The sequence below is a fragment of the Peromyscus maniculatus genome, chromosome 11 (genome assembly GCF_049852395.1).
Source record: "Peromyscus maniculatus bairdii isolate BWxNUB_F1_BW_parent chromosome 11, HU_Pman_BW_mat_3.1, whole genome shotgun sequence".
Lineage (NCBI taxonomy): Eukaryota > Metazoa > Chordata > Mammalia > Rodentia > Cricetidae > Peromyscus > Peromyscus maniculatus.
Genome location: NC_134862.1, coordinates 15,944,859 through 15,965,493, shown reverse-complemented (window position 1 = coordinate 15,965,493; position 20,635 = coordinate 15,944,859). Strand labels below are relative to the sequence as shown.

Genomic DNA, 20,635 nt, shown 5'->3' with positions numbered 1-20,635 from the left:
ACGTGGCAGACCTCACACTCTGTAAGGCGATCTGGACTTCTGTTTCATTTTTCAGCTCACTTCTACTTGGAATCTCCACAACAGTGACAAGTAATAGTTGCTAAGACAGCAGTATGAAACAAACACATCTTAAAAGCAAGACTCTGCCGATAGGGAGCAGTCTAAGATTGAAAGCTCTTGCTAGAAAACCACTGGATCGTTCTCTCATTCATCCACTCGCTCAGTACTGTAGCCATTGAGTACAGGAATATAAATGAAACATGATGAAAGGGTAATGCATCTTAGCCAAGGGAACAAGAATTACAGAAAGTGTTACAAAAAATAGATAAATAGGGGAACTTAACCTAGACTGAGAAAATTCAAACTCATGTTTTATTTATTTGTTGACAATATCATACACGTGTGGAATACATCATGATCCTTACCATCTCCATTTTCCCTCTCACTCCTCCCAGGTACTCCCAACACAGTCCACACTAGAAAGTGTGTGTGCGTGTGCGTGTGCGTGTGCGTGTGTGTGTGTGTGTGTGTGTACTTGGCAAATAGTGAGGAAAAAATTTTAAGGGAAAATGATGTTGTAGGCCAAATTAATGACCAGCCTGTACAAATAAATCCAAGAGAAATTGCATTTATAGTTTGTTTATAAAATGTAGAGCTCCATATTTTGTTAGAAGGGATACTGGAGATCAGAGTTAGATTATTAGATGAAGCCAGATCACAGTTTGCACCATGGCACAAATAACCAGGACTTTACAAGCACTACCTAAGCAGAACTCTGGTCTGACATTAACAGACTTAGGGGACAGAATGTACATTATACATTGTCCTATGCTTCTGTGTACACAACAGGATATTTTAGATTGTTCCTCAAGGTTTTCATTATCCCCTATCAAATTTTTAATTAAAAATTAGGAAAGAAAAATAAATCCTCAACTCTGGGTACAAACTTAGATAAAAAGTTGCTTTTCTTTGAACAATGTGCTATTTACTGTCACGCTTCCCGGATTTATCTGAATGCTTTGGGCATCTTTTTTCAGGTATGACTCAGGAGTTGGGTGTGTTGAAAACTGCTAACTCATGTCCTTCTCCAAGGCTAAGGTTATGAGGCTGATGGTAGAGAACCTTTGCCAAATTCCTGCAGATGCTACACAAACTACCCAGTGAAGTGCATTGGAGGATATTTTGTTTCAAGGATGTTCATGTTTAAAAATGTTTATAGGTTGGGATTCAGATTTTTCTCATTGTCTGGATTATTGATCTTGGGGACATGGTTAACTTTCACTCACCTTAAATTCATTTATATGAACGAGATCACTTAACATCTATCTTGCTGATTATCCTTGTAAAGTGGGTGCAGTAAGTGAGGGATATATGCTGCATGCCTACTAGTAGGAGTTAAAATCACATTAAACTCTTATTCTGATTATAGTTGCCTCCCAGTTTTAAAGTGCAGTGATCTCAACACACACAAATGAAATGACCATTAAGTACCATCAGTACTTAATGATGAAAACCCAGTATAAGTAAACATTTTCTTAGTAACTAAACCCACACCTTTAGGCCTTTATTCATTAAACCAAGGTTATTGGGGGGAGTGAGAAACCTTTACAAGGTCAGCAAAGATGGCAGACTTTTACTGAATGATACAATTTCCTTTTTAAATTAATAATGTCAGTATTGTTTCCAAATTAAAACAATGCAACTTCTCCTTAAAATTTTAAGTAAAATCTCATCGTTTTCTGCCCTCTTAGGTAACTAAACCTATTCTCCATTTCCTTATTTGTTGGGAATAATTACCACATGTAGGTCATAGTCCATCACAATTCTGGGTTATCAACTGAAAGACCTTGAATCACCAACTAAAGGAATTAGAGATGCTTTGAATCTTATCACATCATTTTGTGATAAATGGATACAGAAAAGTAAAGTGATTTACTCAAAGAAAACTGAAGCTAGTGGGCAGATAGGCAGAGAAAACTGGAGACTACAGCTAAGAAGGTGGCCATTCCTTAGAAGGAGAAGGCAAGTGAAAGCGTGGCTGCTCCTGTAGACATTAATCATCTCCCAAGTCTTTTCCTTTGTTGTGATATCCCTCCTCTAGTTCTTCATTTATATTTTATAGTTGCAAAGTGTTAATCTGATTTACATATAGGGCTTATGTGGTGGGAAAGTTATTGCATGTTGACCAGTAAAGGTCAAAATGAGCTAGTTTGATGATAGAGAAAGTTTCCAGACTTCACCAAATGAGCAGTACAGGGTTCCCTTACTTCTGGTAACTGTATATGCCAAAGAAAACACTGAACAGTCATTCTCCTGTCTCACAAAAACAGCGCAACCACTGCTCATACTACTTTTCAATTTGGTTTGTTAAAAACCTTCAGGTAATTCAAGGTCTGATATCTCTTTATTATCATGATCAGCATGCTCATAGGTGTTGTGCAATTCAGCATGCAAGAAAAATCTGGAACAGGAAGTTTTAAATTCTTACAACAATAACATGTCTCTGGGACTCTTAATGGACAAAATTTCAAGGAGGTATTTAGTGATTATTCTAAGCTCTTTCAAAAAATTAAAGCTATGGATAATCATGTAATATTATTTTTAAAAACTTAAAGTAATAGTTGTCTTATGTGTGTCATATGCAGTCATTCTGTTTTAGAACACCATACTCTGTCATGTTAACATTTTTTTAGCCTAATCTTAGATGAATAGCCTTAGTATAATATTTGGCTGCTGTTCAATTTGGGGTAAGCACGTAGCTCAATTGCTGGTTGCTTTCACTAGCAGGATGGAAAGGACAATTTTGACTAAGTATTTGATGCCTGTGCTGAGACATCACTGGGACTAGAACTTCATAAAGACTTCTGGTCTCATTTCATCCAACTCTCAAATCACACCATACCCTCTTTTGTCAAAGGAGTTGACTATATAATAGTTTTTTAATTTTACATTGGTCAATTATATCTATATTCAAAATTAGCCAGTTCCCCCAGGATATACCCAAAGGAAACACTCTCACTGTTTAATATCCGGAAAGTTTAGAATGGGGGAATTTTCAGAGGTTTTTATTACTGGTAGGTAATTACATTCTCATCACAGATTTGTAATATCTGTATTATGGCTGGACCCCTTCTAACCTGACTCTGTTTTCATTGTGCTTAATTAGAAACTTATAGAAGATGCAATTGGATAAGCATTCATTTATTCCTGTGGAGATAAACGTCCATGTTCTGGACAGAGTATGAGAAAATTAAACCTGTATACAAATAGATAGTCACATACTGCACAACAATAACAACAACAGCAAGTCATTACAAAAGAGCAGACAATTAAAAGTTATTTTTAAGATACTCCACACTTATAACTTAACACCTATAACTATGCACCATGGAAGAACCTGGGTACAATCTGTTTTCAAGGCTGCTTGTTACTAATGACATGGGATATTTCTTAAAATGTAGGAAGAACAATCTTACATTATTTCCACAAATCGAATTAAAAGGAAACTCTTCAGAAGGAAAGGTCTAACTCATCAAAGCATATATGTGAATGGGGACAGAGTATATATCCATAGCAAATCTAGTGTCTACACTTGAAGAATGAAAACTGTGAGCAACAGCCTAGAGAAACTGAGAAACATTCACGATTGCCTTGAGGGGTTTTGCCTTACTGGCTCTGAAGACCACTAATATGCATTGATTCCAGAACCAGTGTTTACTGAAAACTTATTGCTTACTGAATTGATACAATTTTCACAGTACAGCAAACACTCCCTGCTATTCCTTAAGAAAACTGACTCCAGAATATTTAGCAAGCAGCACTCACTCAATTGCTGTGCTGCTTGGAAATGGGAAATGCAACTGTCACTTGTGAAATTCTGGAGATCACTATCACCAACTTCCTTTTGAAATGCTCAGAGTAGGCTTTGCAACTGCCTTGGCTAAGATAAGCTGAAGTCTTAAACCCATGCCATTTAGTTCTATGTACATTATTAAAATATATTGACTACAGTTAAGTTTATTTAAAAAAAAAAATATGGCTCCAAGATCTGTTTTTTCCCAGAATTTTCAAGAAGGGTAATCCTTGAGGAGGCCAAAGACATGAACTCCTGCTGTGCACTCTATGCATTTTATCAGTATCGCTCACTCCAGCCTTTTGGATATTCACAGCATTCATGCTCTCCAGATAACAGAATGTGCTAAGGGGAATACAGTTGAGAGCCACACCTTTACATCATTTGGACAACACTGACCTCTAGTGTTCCAGAAGGTAGAGAAAGTAGCTCAATAGTGAAGCTTATTTTCTGACTAAGGCTTTTGGGTCTTTCTATCTGGCACCATGGGAATAATTTCAAGGAGAAACGGGGAAGAGGAGGAAGAAAGGGGAACAAGAGAAGAGAAGTGGGAGAAGGCAGTAGAGAAAAGTCAATCTCCCTGACTGACTGTAGTCTGCTTCAATACATCCTCTGAAATAATTTATTAGTTTATCCTCTTTTGTTAGAGAGGGTAGCCTTTTTTGCCCTCCTTTGTAACACAAACTTTAAGAAAATGTGACAACTATGGATTGTGAGCTTTCCCATCTTTGGGCCACAGGAACACTGGCCCTACTTTGAAAATTTATCTGTCTTCCCTCTGGGATGCAAATTCTGGGACAATATCCTCTAAGGATTAAGGAATAAGGGAGAGGGATCCTCAGTATTAGGTCTTCTTGCCTTTTTTCCCCCTGAGATTGGTAATACAAATTACAAAAGTAAAATAAAATTGTTCCCAAACTGGATAATATTTTTTAGGTTCAGTGCAAGAATAGAAGATGGATGAACAAATCCACAAACTTGAGGGACCATGGTAAGCTATCCATGCAAACAACACAGACAGCTTAATTGCATCCTTTCTCATTTAGGAGTTCCCAGAGAAGGAAAAAACTTCCCTTCCTCTGCTTAGAGAAGCAGCTGAGCAATTGAGATGGAACCTCTTGTAGCTTTAGCAATTTATTCAAGTTTGACAAACTGGATTCTTTAAATACATAGTGCAGGTGGCAGATCTCCGGGAGTTAAGAATACCTGCCTATTAAATTAAGTGAAGTTGAAACACGGACAACCCAGTGCATACTCACTGCTCCTTCACTGGCACAAGAATGTTGATGGGGAACTGTGCATTAGAGCTCTCCCTCTGTAATAGGACAGCCATTGGCCTCCTAGGGTAGCTACATTTGGGCTACAGTTCTTAGGCCCAAACTCCCAATCCCCTTACACCGATGCCCATTGGTTACAAAATACCCCAGCTGAAACCTTCTACTTAAGACAGTGGAGAGAGCTAGGTGCTTAGGGTGGGGGTTGAAGGTGGAAGTGTTCAGAGTACATTGCAAGTCTGAGGGAGCTGCAGTCCGTCCGCTGCTGTCACTGAGCTCGGTGGCTCTGGAGCCTCTCTGCCCCTGGAGGCTTGCTCCTGGCCGGTGCAACCGGTGCAACCGTGTCTGAGATTAAGAACCATGGAGCTAGCAGCAGGCTAAGGGAACTTTATGGTTCCAAAGAAGGGCAGGCAGGCAATCCAGCAGAGCAAGCTCATGAGAGTGCTGCTAACTTTTGGGATGGTTGGAATGGTGGAACCACACTGGTAAGGGTTTTCACCCAGCTCTTTCCCAGAACGTATACAGTCGGACAGTGGATACTTATTCCTAGTAGCGTCATGTCCCACCTCACCTTCCCGCCCTCAGCTCTGAGTACTCACAATTTGTTGCTGTTAATCCTAAATGCCAGAAGCCAGAGAGCACCAAAGTCAAAACGCTCGTCAGTCTTGGTACAGAATCCATTTCCCCCAGCGAACGATCTCTTCCAATCGAATTCCAAATTCGCAGGCACCAGCTTTGGCTTTTCTCTCTTTTTCCTTTCTGTCTCTGTTTTCTCTCCTCCGCACCGCCGAGCCCCCTCCCACCCCCCTTGAACAGACACTCTTCTCCTTTACTCCATCCTGCTCCTCAGACGCTCCACCGAAACAGTGGCAGGGCTTCCTCGGAGCTGCGAGCTGCGACCGAGGTTTATAGTTCCTTCAACTGCCCCTTTCTGTGCCCGCCTTCCTCGTCTGCCTCTTCTTCCTCCGGATCTCCTTCCTTAAAGGTTCAAATCCAAACTCAAGGGCAGCTCTTGGCGCTCAGCTCCAGCAATAGCCAAAAGCACCTCGTTCCGGTGTTAGAGCTGGATTCAGCACCGGGGTGGCGGACAGCTCCTCATAGGCGCCTATGAGCGGCACCGCCCCCGGCCGGGCCCGCCCCGCGCTTGCCTAAAAGAGTGGCCTGGGCGGGTCCTTGGTCGCTAGCGCGTCCCCAGCAGACTTATGCTGCACTTAGGCTACCTGCTGGGGAGGCAAGGGGAAAAGATCTCTCTCTCTCTCTCTCTCTCTCTCTCTCTCTCTCTCTCTCTCTCTCTCTCTCTCTCTCTCTCTCTCTCTCTCTCTCTCTCTCACTCTGTCCTGTTCACTCTTGCATCCCAGCATCCCTAAATCCATAACTACTTACCCCTTCCCTTCCTCTTCCTCCCAAATGAGGGTCCAGATATTGACATTTAATTCAGGTTTTTGAACAAAGCTGCTGAAACGATGCCTAAAGGAGTTGGAAAACCGAAGCCTTAGGAGGAGGAATTTTCCCATGGAGAGCTTGGCAATGACCTAACCTGATACCTAAAGCCTTTCCTTTTACTTGGCAGGGGAGAGTCAAAGCAAGCTTGAATTGTGCGTTTCAATTTCCCCTGCAGGGATGTGTGATTGACAGGTATTGATCTAATTGGGATTTCTGGTTTAGCCATTTAGGGATATGACTTCTCCCCTGCTTTTCCGACTTCTACATCGGCATCTCTCCCTGGTCGCTGTTGGCATATTGCTTCCGCAAGTACTGCAGAGTAATTGGTGCTGTGGGTTCCAAAGGATCTGAGGTGGTTCACTAGCATTAGAGAGAAATGTTTGGGGGAGGGGAGGGGGGGGCTGGAAAGATGAGCGGAGACAAGTGGGTGTGGAGGGTCGGGTGTGAGCCCATGTTTGGCTCTTAAAAGCTTTATATCTAAAAAAAAAAAGATGGGTTTTGATTTCTTTTTTCCTCGAGGCTTTCTATTAGAGATCTTGGTTCTTTAGCTTCTAGCATGCATCAGGGGACTCGCTTGCTTTGCTATAGATCAACTTATTTTGTGTTTAGTGGAAGCTGCCAGAAACCTGTCAAGTGTTAACAAAACAAGGAACCAGTAATGGTATCTTCTATGTGAAGTTTACAATCAGGTTAAAGTCTATCGGCTCTCTCTATGTCAGGGGAGCTGATGCCTCTCTCTTACTTGCTTCTCATCTCCAGCATTAGTGAGCACTCAGACTTACTTTACACCACAGAGTCCTGACAGTCTTTGGTCTCAGCTGCCTGCTCTGTGACCATTGGACCCAGGGCTGAGTTTCAAGTAACCTTTTCATGAATTCAGACCTTAACCTTGTAGTCTGGGAGTTTCAGCTGCGGGAATACTGAAAGACAGTTCAATAACAATTAGAGCAAATGCACCATTATTTTAATAAAGAAAAAATTCTGAAGGTCCTACTAGTTGTAAACAAATACCATTTTGTCTATATATTGACCGAAAACAATTATATCAGTAGATTCCTGGTTCACAGGAAACTCAACGTAAGATTCAAGTTGAGATATAAGCACATACAGGGACTTGGACTCCCAAAAATATCAATGCTGAGGTACCCAGCCTTTTCGGCCCTGTTGGGAGGGAACTGTAGAAAGGAAAAAGATAAGGGAACTCTAAGTCTCTTTTCTTGTGCTGGTTTCTCCCTCCAGCCTTTCTAAGGGTGTCCCAGAGATACTGCCATCACAGCCCCCACCTTTGGGAGCCCCAGATTTAATGTTGCCCTCTGGCTAGCTTAATCATACTAGAAAGGTCTTGAACATACATACATATATATACACCCTGATTCAATTTGTATGTTATAAGTATATATAACATTTAGACCTTTTCTATTTCTTAAGATTTAAAAAAATTATTTGAACTATATGTGTATAAATTTATACCACATGCATTCAGTGCCAACAGGGACCAGAAAAGAATGTCATATCCCCTAGAACTGGAGTTACCCAATGGCTGTGAGCTGCCTGATGTGAGAACTGAATCCTATCTTTTATAAGAGCAGCAAGTACTCTTAACCACTGTGTCTTCTCTCCAGCAATGACTCTTAGACTGAAGAATTGAGTTTTTTATAGAAATAAAATATTACAGACATAATTTATAACTTTTCAAGTTTTTGTCTCTAAGCATTTATACCAATTCATGATTATAAAAATTGATTTTTAATATATTATCCCCATTCATAATGCTTTTATGATTTCACCAACATGTATGTCCTTAAACAACATATTGTAATATTTGTAATATTATAAAAATTATTCTAAATTATTTCATTAATTTAGAAATAGTGGGGCTAGGAATACAGCCCAGTTGGGGAAGTGCCTATCTAACATGCAGAAGCCTTAGGTTCAATCCCCAGTACTACAAAACTCAATGTGGTTGTTGGGCCTGATGAAAGACCCATAACGCAACCACTATGGAGGTGGAGACAAGAGATCAGTAGTTCAAGATTATCCTAGGCTATATAAGTCATTGCAGGCCAAGAAGGCTACTTGAGAACCCACTGCTCTGATTTATCTATTGCTTATCTATCTATCTATCTATCTATCTATCTATCTATCTATCTATCTATCTATCTATCATCTATCTATCTATCTATCTATCTATCTATCTATCTATCTATATCTATAAATCAATCTATCTATCTTCTACCTAATATGTATAGGAATGATATCAAACTGTTTCATTTTCTGTTTTAATTTATTCAATGTTATTGATGAAATTTAGTGTTTTGATACATGAATCCCTACTTGTATCATCTTATCCACTATATTCTTTTTCGTTTTATGAATATGCCAATGTTTACTCATTAGTGGTCCTTATAGCCTCAGTTATTTCTAGTTTTCTCCTCCAATTTAAACTCTAAAATCCTTTAACACCTTGTAATCTGTCTCACTTTTAGTAATGAAACTTTTGCATTGTTAGAAAATGTTCTCCTATATTGTTTTGTGTCTCTCCAGTGTTATGTAATACGATGGCATCAAATCATGTTTCTTCCTCTGCTAAAAATGTGTGAGATTCTCCAGAGGGAAGCATCTGGCTTTTTTTTTTTAAGAGAAAAATGATAGCTAAGAATCAAGGCCAATGTTCTTTAATAGCCTCATGGTGCTGTGGGATGGTCTGTATGTCAAATTGCTCTGATTGGTCAATAAATAAAACACGGATTGGCCAGTGCCTAGGCAGGATATATAGGCAGAACTAACAGAGAGGAGAAAAGAAAGAACAGGAAGGCAGAAGGAGTCACTGCGAGCAGCCTCCATGACAAGCAGCATGTGAAGATGCCCGTAAGCCAAGATCCACATGGCAAGGTATAGATTTATGGAAATGGATTAATTTAAGTTATAAGAGCAGTTAGTAAGAAGCCTGCCACAGCCATACAGTTTGTATGCAATATAAGTCTCTGTGTTTACTTGGTTGGGTCTGAGCGCCTGTGGGACTGGCGGGTGACAGAGATTTGTCCTGACTGTGGGCAAGGCAGGAAGACTCTAGCTACAAATGGCGCCCAAAGTGTTGGCAAGAGTTTCCACCTAAAACCTGAGAAAAAAGATTCTAAAACAGAGCTAAAAACAGTTCCTAGTTGTTTCTTTCAAGTTAGTGGCAACCTGAGTGTTTGAGCTACTATGGCGGTTTTCTGGCGTGTGTGCTGGACCTGCAGTATGGCAGGGATGAGGCTTCTGCAAGTGGCACATTAGGCTGCGTGGTGGATTTAGCCTTTGCTAGTACAAAAAAAAAAAGAGGTTTCTGGGCTACACGCTGCTATGATAGAAGCATAGATCCACTATTTCTGAGAATTGATGGCTCCCAGACCTGGCAGAAAACATACCACCACCATGTTGGGAAGCTGAAGTGGGCAGAGTCAGCGGGCTTAAAAGGCTGCAGTTTAAAGCAATAGGCTCAAGGTAATATAAAAAATAAGCCACGTAAAGATGGCTACCACACAGAGAATCTGGATTATATTCTCTTTCATATTCGTAACTGAAGAAAAGCATTTGACTGCAAAAGCTGTTGAGTTATGCCAAAATGTATATTTTAAAGGTACCTTGACTTCAAAATTTGGATGTAAGGATATGTTGCTTTGGAAAGGAGGCTCTGCTTTTGTTTCTACAGAAAGCCAGAAGCTATGGATTTGTTCCAGAATAAGATACATCAGGTTTGACCAGCCAAGACCAATTGAAAGGTCTCTGAAGACACCATGGCCCAGATGATCCCACATCCAGAATCGTTTCAAAGCAACTGGCTCAGACGATACAGCCTGACGGACTACTCCATGATCTTAAAATTTTCTTTGTGTCCCCATAAGATACAGCACCCCCCTCCAGCAGGAAGTAGTAAGAGAAGCTACGCCCAAATTCCCAAATATACCAAGCTGGCTTTGGAGATGTGTAAAAGTTAAAACCTTCTTCTTTTAAAAAAAAAAGGGGGGGTGGTGCTGTGGGATGGTCTGTATGTCAAATTGCTCTGATTGGTCAATAAATAAAACACGGATTGGCCAGTGCCTAGGCAGGATATATAGGCAGAACTAACAGAGAGGAGAAAAGAAAGAACAGGAAGGTGGAAGAAGTCACTGCCAGCGGCTGCCATGACAAGCAACATGTGAAGATGCCCGTAAGCCAAAAGCCATGTGGCAAGGCATAGATTTATGGAAATGGATTAGTTTAAGCTATAAGAACAGTTAGCAAGAAGCCTGCCACGGCCATACAGTTTGTAAGCAATATAAGTCTCTGTGTTTACTTGGTTGGGTCTGAGCGGCTGTGGGACTGGTGGGTGACATAGATTTGTCCTGTCTGTGGGCAAGGACAGGAAAATTCTAGCCACACTCATGGCTTCTATGTATCTTTAAAATACAGTTTAATTAAGTATAATATTTAAATGAGAGATTTAACAGTTCTGCCTTTTCTAGCAGAATCGCTCAAGATGAAGCATCAATGCCAGAGAAATGTGCTGGTTGTGTATGTTCAGACAACTGAGCACCATATCACCATGGAGTCCACAACTGTGATTTATTTTCAAGTTGTTGATAAATACCATCACTCATCACTCCCTGTTTTAGATGCTCGCATGCAGACATAGCATATAGTATATAAATTACCCCTAATTTACAACCCTATTTACAGTTGTAGCTTTTATTTTTTGTCTCAGACACACCTGTTCTTGCAGCAACTTTGAGCTTTAACTAGCAGACGCTTGTCTAAGATTTGCCAATGTTTCAGCAAGCTTATTGTGCCTGTGACGGTGGTGAGGGGCAAACAGCTGTTCCTTACAGACAGTAGTGTAAACAATGCCATCTTCTGAGGGTATTTTGACTGCAAGGAGTTTTTAGTCACAGTAGAATATTAATCACTATTAACACTGTTTTCAGCCACATTGCTATTTACCTATTGAAATTCTTCCTTTCGTAGTGCTTTTAATTCTATCGATGCAGCTGCCACATGATTGAGAGAGGCTAAATAATCATGTATTTCTTCCCATGTTGCAGCACATAGAATAATTTATACCTGCAGAGCATCTGAGGTTGGAGAGGTGTACAGTTTTTGTGCAGTCAGTGGGTACTCAGTATTAATACAAACTGAGAAAAGGTGGACAATGAAGCCTTGGAATGTCTATATTTTAAAATAATCTATTTGGACACCTTCCCAAATCAAAACCTTATTCAAATTAAAAAGAAAAAAATGGGGTTTTTATCAGCTGGTAAATTTCATGTAAGCTTGAGGAACTAAGTTCACTTCTCTGGCATTTAAGTAAAAATCCTGGTATTATCTGGTACATCTGTAACATTAGTCATAGGGTAGGAAGTGGAGGTAGGCAGATCTCTAGCACTAGTTGGCTAGCCAGTCTAACCAATCTGTGAGCTCTGAGTTCAAATGGAAGACTGTCTCATAGCCAGAAAGTTGATAGTAATGTCCACATGAATTTTAACACATGAACACATATACCTACAAGCACATGTACACACCCATACATTATACATAAACACACATATGTACTACACATTCATACAGGAAAAAATTAAAAAAAAAGTAGTGAAGTAAATTGTATTGTATTTCACTCTTCTTTCATTTTCTCCTGAACACTTCTATTTCTTCCATAATGGAACAAAGGAAAGTAATCACATGGTGTCTTTGCTGTTGAATAATCAGTGAGTGGTCCATCTACTGATTTCACAATACTCTTGATAGGCATATCACAAAGATATATTTGGTCATCTTTATTTTATTAATGGGATTCTAGTAGGAGACATAGTGAAATATTAAATAGCACAAAAATTAAGGGCTTCTAGTCATAGGCCACTGGCCAATGAGTCCCCCACCCCAGCTGTTTTCCTTTACCTTTGGAGTCCTGTAGGATATAATTGCTGTAATGTGGAGGCTGGAGTATATGGGAATAGAGCTTACATATAATCACACTGTCCACTCTGTTTTCAAAATCATTGTTTTTGGATGATTTTTACTCTACATTTCATGGTTTGTTTTATTGACTGAAGGATGATTACTACCACATTTTCAGTTTCTTGTTTTGTTTTTGTAAAATATCAGTGTAGCACGAGGTTATTGTTTTCCTTTACATTTTTTTCTTTGTTACTTAATTTTCTTGTTTGGTTTTCCTTCCTTATAGTAAATGGTTGGTAACAGGGCAAAGTAGGTAGAAACTTGCTACCCTTGACCCTTGCAGGCCTAAAACTGACTAAGAAAATAGGATGGGAAACACGTAAGATAACAGCAGCTATTAGCATCAGACTCTGTGCCAAGTGTCTCCCATTATGAACACTGCTGGAGATTTTAAGATGACAAAGATCACTTCCTGTGAGAAGAGAAATTCGTAGTTGGCATAATGAATCAATTCTTTGTCTCTTTGTGGTAACGCGTTGTTCAGGTCAAGCCAAGTCAGATATATTTGTCTTAACAGGATAGTCAGGTCTTAGGATAATTAAGGCAGAATTCTACTTTTTTGGAAGAGTGGACATCTGCATGAATGTCCTGATACTTGGCCCACATGACAAAGTATGCTGGAACATGCTTCCCATGGATGTGTAATACCAGGCTCTGCATTGAGTTGGTTATTAAAGGAGTGTCTTCCTTTCAAAGTGTCTGAGTAATTACATTTATACAGGCACAGGCATGTCACATTCAGACTGAAATATCAAAAAGAATATCTCTTTTTAAGTTATGCCTGTGTTTTACCAAAGAACTGTCCTCTCAAAATGACCAGGATGTCATTTGGATATGTTTTATGTTTCCTGAGAAGTCTTCTTAAGTAATTTCACAAAATGTGTTCTGGGAGTGAAGGTGAAATACTGAGACTAAATCTTGGCTTGGAAGTTGCATAGTATGATAGCTTTAGCTTTAGCATACAGCTTGATTCCTCTGGGATCCAGTCTCTTTTTAAAAATGCATTTTGAGTGTGCTTACACATATTTGCACGTGGATACATGTATACGTGTAGCTGTGAGTGTGTGTGTACATGTGTGCTGTGGGATGTTCTGTATGTCCTGTGGGAGCCCGTTCTTGGTTTCCTCGTGGCTTTACCCAGCAGGTCCGCATAGAGGATGATTAGGACCACGGGCCTGAGTGCAGGTGTCTGAAATGATCTGCACTTGGCTGTGCTGGGGGATGGTCTGTATGTCAAGTTGCTCTGATTGGTCAATAAATAAAACCTGATTGGCCATGGCTAGGCAGGAAGTATAGGCAGGACTAACAGAGAGGAGAAATAAAAGAACAGAAGGCAGGAGTCACTGCCTGCAGGAGCCTCCAGGACAAGGAAGATGTAAAGTACTGGTAAGCCACGAGCCATGTGGCAAGGTATAGATTTATAGAAATGGACTAATTTAAGATATAAGAACAGTTAGCAAGAAGCCTGCCATGGCCATACAGTTTATAAGAAAAATGTCTCTGTGTTTACTTGGTTGGGTCTGAGCAGCTGTGGGACTGGCAGGTGAGAGAGATTTGTCCTGTGGGCCAGGAAGGAAAATTCAAGCTACACATGTGCATATGTGAGAATATTGTGATGGTGTATGTATTCTTGTGTATAAGTGTGAGTGTGTGCATGTGCATGTATATGTGTGTATGTGTGCTACCTGTGTGTGGGTGTGTATGCACTTGTGTGTGAGGTATGTGTTATGTGTTTGATACTGATGTGTGGGTATGGGTGTGCTTATGTTTTTGCCACTTGTTTGTGTGTGCTCACTTGTGTTTTGGTGACTATAGATGTCAAAAGACAGCATCATAGATGTATCACTGGAGCAGCTGGAGTTACAGGCAGTTGTCAGCCACCTGAAATGAGTGTTGGAAGCAGAGCCTAGGTCTTCTGGAAGAGCAACAAGTACTCTTGAATGTACAGCCATTTTTTCCAGCCCCCTGGCACCGAGTTTAAACACCTATAATGCATGGACTCAGTTTTTGGCTTTGGTGTTTCTTAATATTTAATAGAACCATATGTGAAATGATACTTTTATTATATAAATTTGACTTATCAATGTGAAAACTCTAGCCCAAAGAAGACAATTTATCAATTTATCCCTGGAGTAAAAGTAGCTACAAACACCTAAAAAGGTCTTAGTCATTCTAGGAAACTATACATAATTACTTACTCAACACATCACAGTCAACTAGCAGGAGCAGGGTGAGTAACACTCTTACGCCTAGACTATATCATTGTTTTTTATTAGATGCCAAAGGTTATTTGGTCCTGTCTTCAGAATTTGAATCTCCTTCACAGCAAGATTCCTGATTGACAGCTAATTCCAACTTCTCCGATTGCCCAACAGGCTGAGGAATAAGTCCTGAGTAAATTAAGCCTATTACAACTGCTGCAGGCTTCTGTGGGGGTGGTTATCTGGTGCTTGTTATATGGTCAGGATCTGACAAGTAAGACTCACAGAAAGGGTCAGTTTTCTTCTTAAGATAAACAGAGAGGTGTGTGAATAAAGAAGCTAATTGTTCCTGAAGTTTCTTCCCATCAGTGGCATGATCTCATGAGGACAGGAGACAATGATAACTACCCTAGTCCATTAGCGTGTGCTTACGGAGGCTAGAGATCTCAGCAGGGTGTCTTCCTCCATCACTCTCTGGCTTTTTACAAAATATTTACCTTTAGTTTATGTTTCTCCCTCTGCATAGGCCACATATATGTGAGTGCCTGAAGAGTCCATTTGAGGGTGCCAGATCCCTTGAAGCTGGAGTTATGGACTATTGTGAGATGTCCCAGGAGGATGCTGGTAACTGAATTCAGGTCTTCTGGCAGAATAGCATGTTTTCCTAAGCGCCGACTTGTTCCTCCACCCACTCGCCTTATTGTTTTTGAGACAAGGTCTCTCAGTGAACTTGGAGCAATGAACTTGGACTTGGCATCACTAGTGGCCAAGGCAATCCAAAATCCTCTTGTTGACCTCTCCAGCCCTGGGATTGGAAGTATTTGTCACTGTGCTCAGCTTTTTACATGGATGCAGGGATCTGAGTTTGTATTTGCATGGTAAACACTTGACTGAGCAATATCTCCAGCCAATTTTTTTTTCAGCTTTAGTCACAATAGTAAATGACTTCTACAGTGGAACACAACATATATATATGCCAGTGACAGCTAGGTTCTCTAGAAGGTAGAATAATGCTTATTAAACATCAATCTCCATTTTAGTTTCTTCACTTGAGCTAAAATACGACTGAAAATTTCATATTTCTGAAAAGTTTTTTAGGGTTTCTGCAGTCCTTCCATGCCCCAGTAAACAGTTGAACAGCTAGCATGCTGTTGCTAAGTTTGCTGAATTTAGTGAAGGAAACAAATACCTGTCACACCTGAGCTCCCTCCCTGATCTTTACATAATCCGGACAACTATCTGAACAGAAGATCTGCAGCATTCTCCAGTAGGAAAGGCTAATAATCTCATAATGTTCTCCAAAGTCGTAGTTTTCAAGAAATCAATATGGAGAAGAAATAATTGTTTTCCAAGGTTTATTTCATTAAGCAACCTTTCCCTTGGTGTCCTTTTATCCCTTTTGCATTTAAACTAGGATAGAAAACACTGGAAAACATCTCTAATATGCTTTTTATTGGCATTTTTTTTTTTTTTTTTTTGGTTTTTTCGAGACAGGGTTTCTCTGTGTAGCTTTGCGCCTTTCCTGGAGCTCACTTGGTAGCCCAGGCTGGCCTCGAACTCACAAAGATCCGCCTGGCTCTGCCTCCCGAGTGCTGGGATTAAAGGCGTGCGCCACCACGCCCGGCTTTATTGGCATTTTTAATAACATGGAATGAATGTTAGCCTAGAGCCAGCAGGGGGTGTGTTGACTAGTAGGAAGAAAAAATACACACAGCAAACATGGATGGGAGAAGGTGGGAGGGAGGGAGGAAGGGAAAGAGAGAGAGAACACAGATCTGAAATTTCCATGTGAGGGATTTTGTAGGTTTCAGATTTGTGCCTCATTGTGATAAATAGGAGAAAGGATGCAGAAGGCATCAGAAGAGAAAGAAATGCATTGATGAGTTATTTTAAATTTTTCCTCAAATCTTTGACTTACATATGTTAAGTAAAGCACTCAAGTCCTAAATTAATAAATGTTTTGAAGCCAATATAGACAAGCACATTGTCTTAATCATTCTTATTCCTATTAAAATAAATATGCTACCTGCTCCTTCCAATAGAAGATTTATATTACTGTCATCATCTGAAGATATACACAATGTATATAATGCATGTTCATGCTCAATATTACAGAATCATGAATATATATTTTAGGCAATGCACATGAGATTCTATTTTCATCATAAATAATTTCAATTATTTCCTATTAAGTCATTTCTCTGTGTTAATATCATTAGAAATGATGTGAACTGTAGGTTAGCTAAGTATACTCTGATTTCAGGTGAGTCATGACATAGCATTGGAACCAAATATGTCCAATAGCAGGAGAACGTACAGTGTGACAAATGGAGCTGGTCATCTGTATATGTGGGTGCCAAACCTGCAGGCTTGAGTCAAAAATACTAAAATACACGTGTGCTGTATATGTACTTATTTTATTTTGTGATGATTTTCTAAATAATATACTGTAATATACTGTAAGGATTTGTATGCCATTTGAATTGTTTTAGATATCATAATTAATTAGAGATGTTTCTATGAGTAACGATTCATAGGTTACATGCACATAACACCTCGTTTCTTCCAAATAACTTGAACATCCTAAACTTTTCATATCCACAGGGTTGTTCTGGAACCATTTTCTGGATGTGCAGGCAAAGTAGTCTTTGAAAACAATTCCATTTACAAGTATTTAAACTGGGAAATTTGCAATATGTGTTAGTGGTATGAATTTATTTCAGTAAAATACATATTGATCCAGTAAAGCAAGAGTTCTCTCTTAGTGTTATAATTATGATATTGGAAGTATAAAACTGGATACTAGGAGAACAAAGACATTACAGTTAAGAAAGAGGTTTGGTGTTCAAGGAAAATAAAGACCCAAAAAGGAAAAATAATAGACAAGGCTTACAGCCCTTTGTCTATAGGCCAAGGCAGGCCTACTCTTTGCTTTGACACAATACACAGATATGAACTGCTTTGATGGTTAAAATATCCTGAAGAGAATAGTTCATTGTAGCATAAGAACTACATACAATATTCAGTTATGCCTGAATACTTATTTGTCTTAATCAGCCATGTGTAGCCAGCTGCCTTCACACTGGTCAGAGAAGGTACAGGAAGCTACAGGTGTGTTTCAGTGACACAGTGCCTTCCTAGCATGGTCAAGCTCCTGGATTGAATCCCTCAACTTGGAAAAACAAAAACAATAAAGACAAAAATTGAAGTCTGATTATGGTGTGTACACTAGCAATTCTTGCTATGAGGAAGCAAACACAGGTAGATCCCTGTGGCTCTCCGGCCAGTTGATCTATCAAAATCTGTTATAGCCAGACTCAAAGAGACACCTTCTCACAAAAAACAAGGTGGGATTGAACAGAAGGATCAGGGGATAAATCACTCACCACACAAGTATGGAGACTGGGATTCAAATGCCCAGAACCCATGAAAAAGCCTGGTGAGTGTGGTAGCTGCCTGTAGTCCTGACAGTAGGGAGGCGGAGACAGGGGAATCCCTGGGGCAAGCTGGCTATCAGTCTGCCAGTTCAGACATCATGCCTCCATAAATAAACTGAAGAACGATAAAGGAAGACACCCCAATTAAATCTCTCTCTCTCTCTCTCTCTCTCTCTCTCTCTCTCTCTCTCTCTCTCTCTCTCTCTCCCACACACACACAAGAGAGAGAGGCTTGTGGAAAGAGGGGGAAGGAAGGGTGGCGGAAAGGAGAGGATAGTGGTGTGGGTGCATGCACACCAGGGTATATACGGGAAATCAGAATACGAATTTCAGAAGCAGGTGCTCCCTTTTCACCTTATTCAGGCAGCATCTCTCCTGTTACTTCTGTCACGTGTGTGCTTCGGCCCAGCTGCTGGAGAGCTGTCTCGTCTCTTTTCTTTCCATAGGAGTGCTGGCATTACAAAATGTCCGGCGTTTGGGCACGGGATCTGGGGTTTGAACTCAGGTCATCAGACCTGCAGCAAGTGCTTTTACTGCTTGCTGTCACTCACTGAGCCATCTCACAAGCCCATTCCAGTTTTTAAAACAAGACCTCCTATGGTGTCATAACCTGTGGGATAAACACAATAATAAACCAATCTCTGATGGCTGAAAAATAAAATACAGCCTGTATATGAGTATTTGGATACAGTAAGATGCATTTGCATTTCAAAAAATTGTCAGTTTCAGTCCTTTGTAAACAAAATGTCCTAAGATGGTTTCCCTTTTCTGAGCATGTGTGTTGATTACTGGGAATTTCCCTCTTCTGAGCATGAGTGGTGATTAACAGAACTGCCTTTCCCAGCTCTTGACTGTGGCTCTGTGTCACTGGCTACTTGTATCTCGGTGCTTGTTGTGACATAGATGCAATTTACAGAAAGAACTCCCTACGCATTCTTTGGTACACGCGTGTGTGTGTGTGTGTGTGTGTGTGTGTGTGTTTGTATGCTTGCCTGTGGTTTCATGTTAAGGCTGAAGATAGGTGTCAGCTGTTTTCCTCAGCCATTCTCCACCTTATTTTCTGAAACAGTATTTTAAGGAACCTGGACCTTGCCAACTCAGCTTGTTCTAATGGCCACAAATCCCAGTAATCCTCCTGCCTTACTTCCCCAGTACTGAGATTATAGGCACCTGCCATTTCAGTGGCTTTTGTCACTGATGCTAGAGACTGGAAAATTCAGATCTTCGAATCTGCACAGCAAGCATTTTCTCAACTGAGCCACCTCCCCAGATACTCCCATGTACATTTGTTCTTTGAGAATTCTTTAAAGCATTGTGTCCCATTTACTTAATAACTGCCTCTGACTCTTGTTCTATCACTCCACTGTGTTTTATGTAATTTATCTCATTTTTCTGACTCACTTTTCACCTGGATGAGCACAAAGGCAGTCCAAAATATGGACAAGCAGAAGAAAAAAAGAACATGACAGCTCATGAATATTCATGAGTTAGCATGTTCTCGCTCAGACAACTAATTATAATTGCTTTCCATGGTTAGGAGAACAAAGCCAAGTCATTAGAAAACTGCACTTGGAAGATTACCTATGGCAGAGGCTGGAGGTGTGGAAGAATGACTGTGTATGTTTGTTAAGAAGAGGGAGCCGCATTTCCACAGGAGCAGAGGCAGACTCACTTGCAGCTTCCAAATGGAGCAGAGCTACATCTAGAAGTCAGGTTTTGCGACACTTGCAAAAGCCTGATGCAGACACTTATTGCTCAACAGAGCCATGGGTATTTGAGATGGTTGGCAATTGATCATCAGCTCCGTAGAAGCTGGAGTCCCCTAGGAGACCACACTCTGAGCTGACTGTGAGATATGTTTTTTCTGTAGTGTATTCACTGAGGTAGGAAGACCCACCCTAACTGTGGCTGACACCATTCCATGGTCTGTGATTCTGGGCTGAATAAAGAGCAAGCTGAGCACCAGCATCCATCTCTTTGCTTCCTGACTGGATGCTATGTGAGCAGCTGCCTCAAACCCCTGCTGTCAGGCTTTTCCCTCCTGGTGGCCTGTCCCTCATGCTATTGCTTTCTGCTGTTTTCTCAGAGAAATGAGAATAATGACTAGTGTAACACAATATTGACGGTTTTTTATTTTGAGACATAACTAAATTTCATATTTCATGGTCCTTTGATCATTTCTTGTGGACAAACTCATTTATGTAGCAGAAGGCGTAGAGATGGGGAGTCTTGGAATGTAGATGGTTATTGGAATAATTCTGAAGCCAAAAGAAATGCATCTTCCAGGAGAAAAAATTACCTCTATCTGTGTATTTCTTAGTTGATTATCGTCATGAACACTTGGGAGCAGGACATTGGTGGCTTCTTTTTTTTCCTACACATGTAGATTTTGCAAAGTAGCTTTCAGAGACACATTGATGAAACTATTCTATGCATTTTTTTTTTCTTTTGGCAGTA

General features: G+C 40.3%; 1 protein-coding gene across 1 annotated transcript in view; it reads right to left on the bottom strand.

Annotated features, from left to right (window-relative positions):
- LOC102912016 (contactin-associated protein like 5-1) overlaps positions 1-6,250 on the bottom strand; it is a 922,425-nt gene extending 916,175 nt beyond the window's left edge. Inside the window, exon 1 of the mRNA XM_076547187.1 lies at positions 5,727-6,250. Coding sequence (XP_076403302.1) covers positions 5,727-5,808 — 82 coding nt within the window. The 5' untranslated portion in view covers positions 5,809-6,250. The remainder of the gene's footprint in view (positions 1-5,726) is intronic.
- Between the last annotated feature and the right edge of the window lie 14,385 nt (positions 6,251-20,635).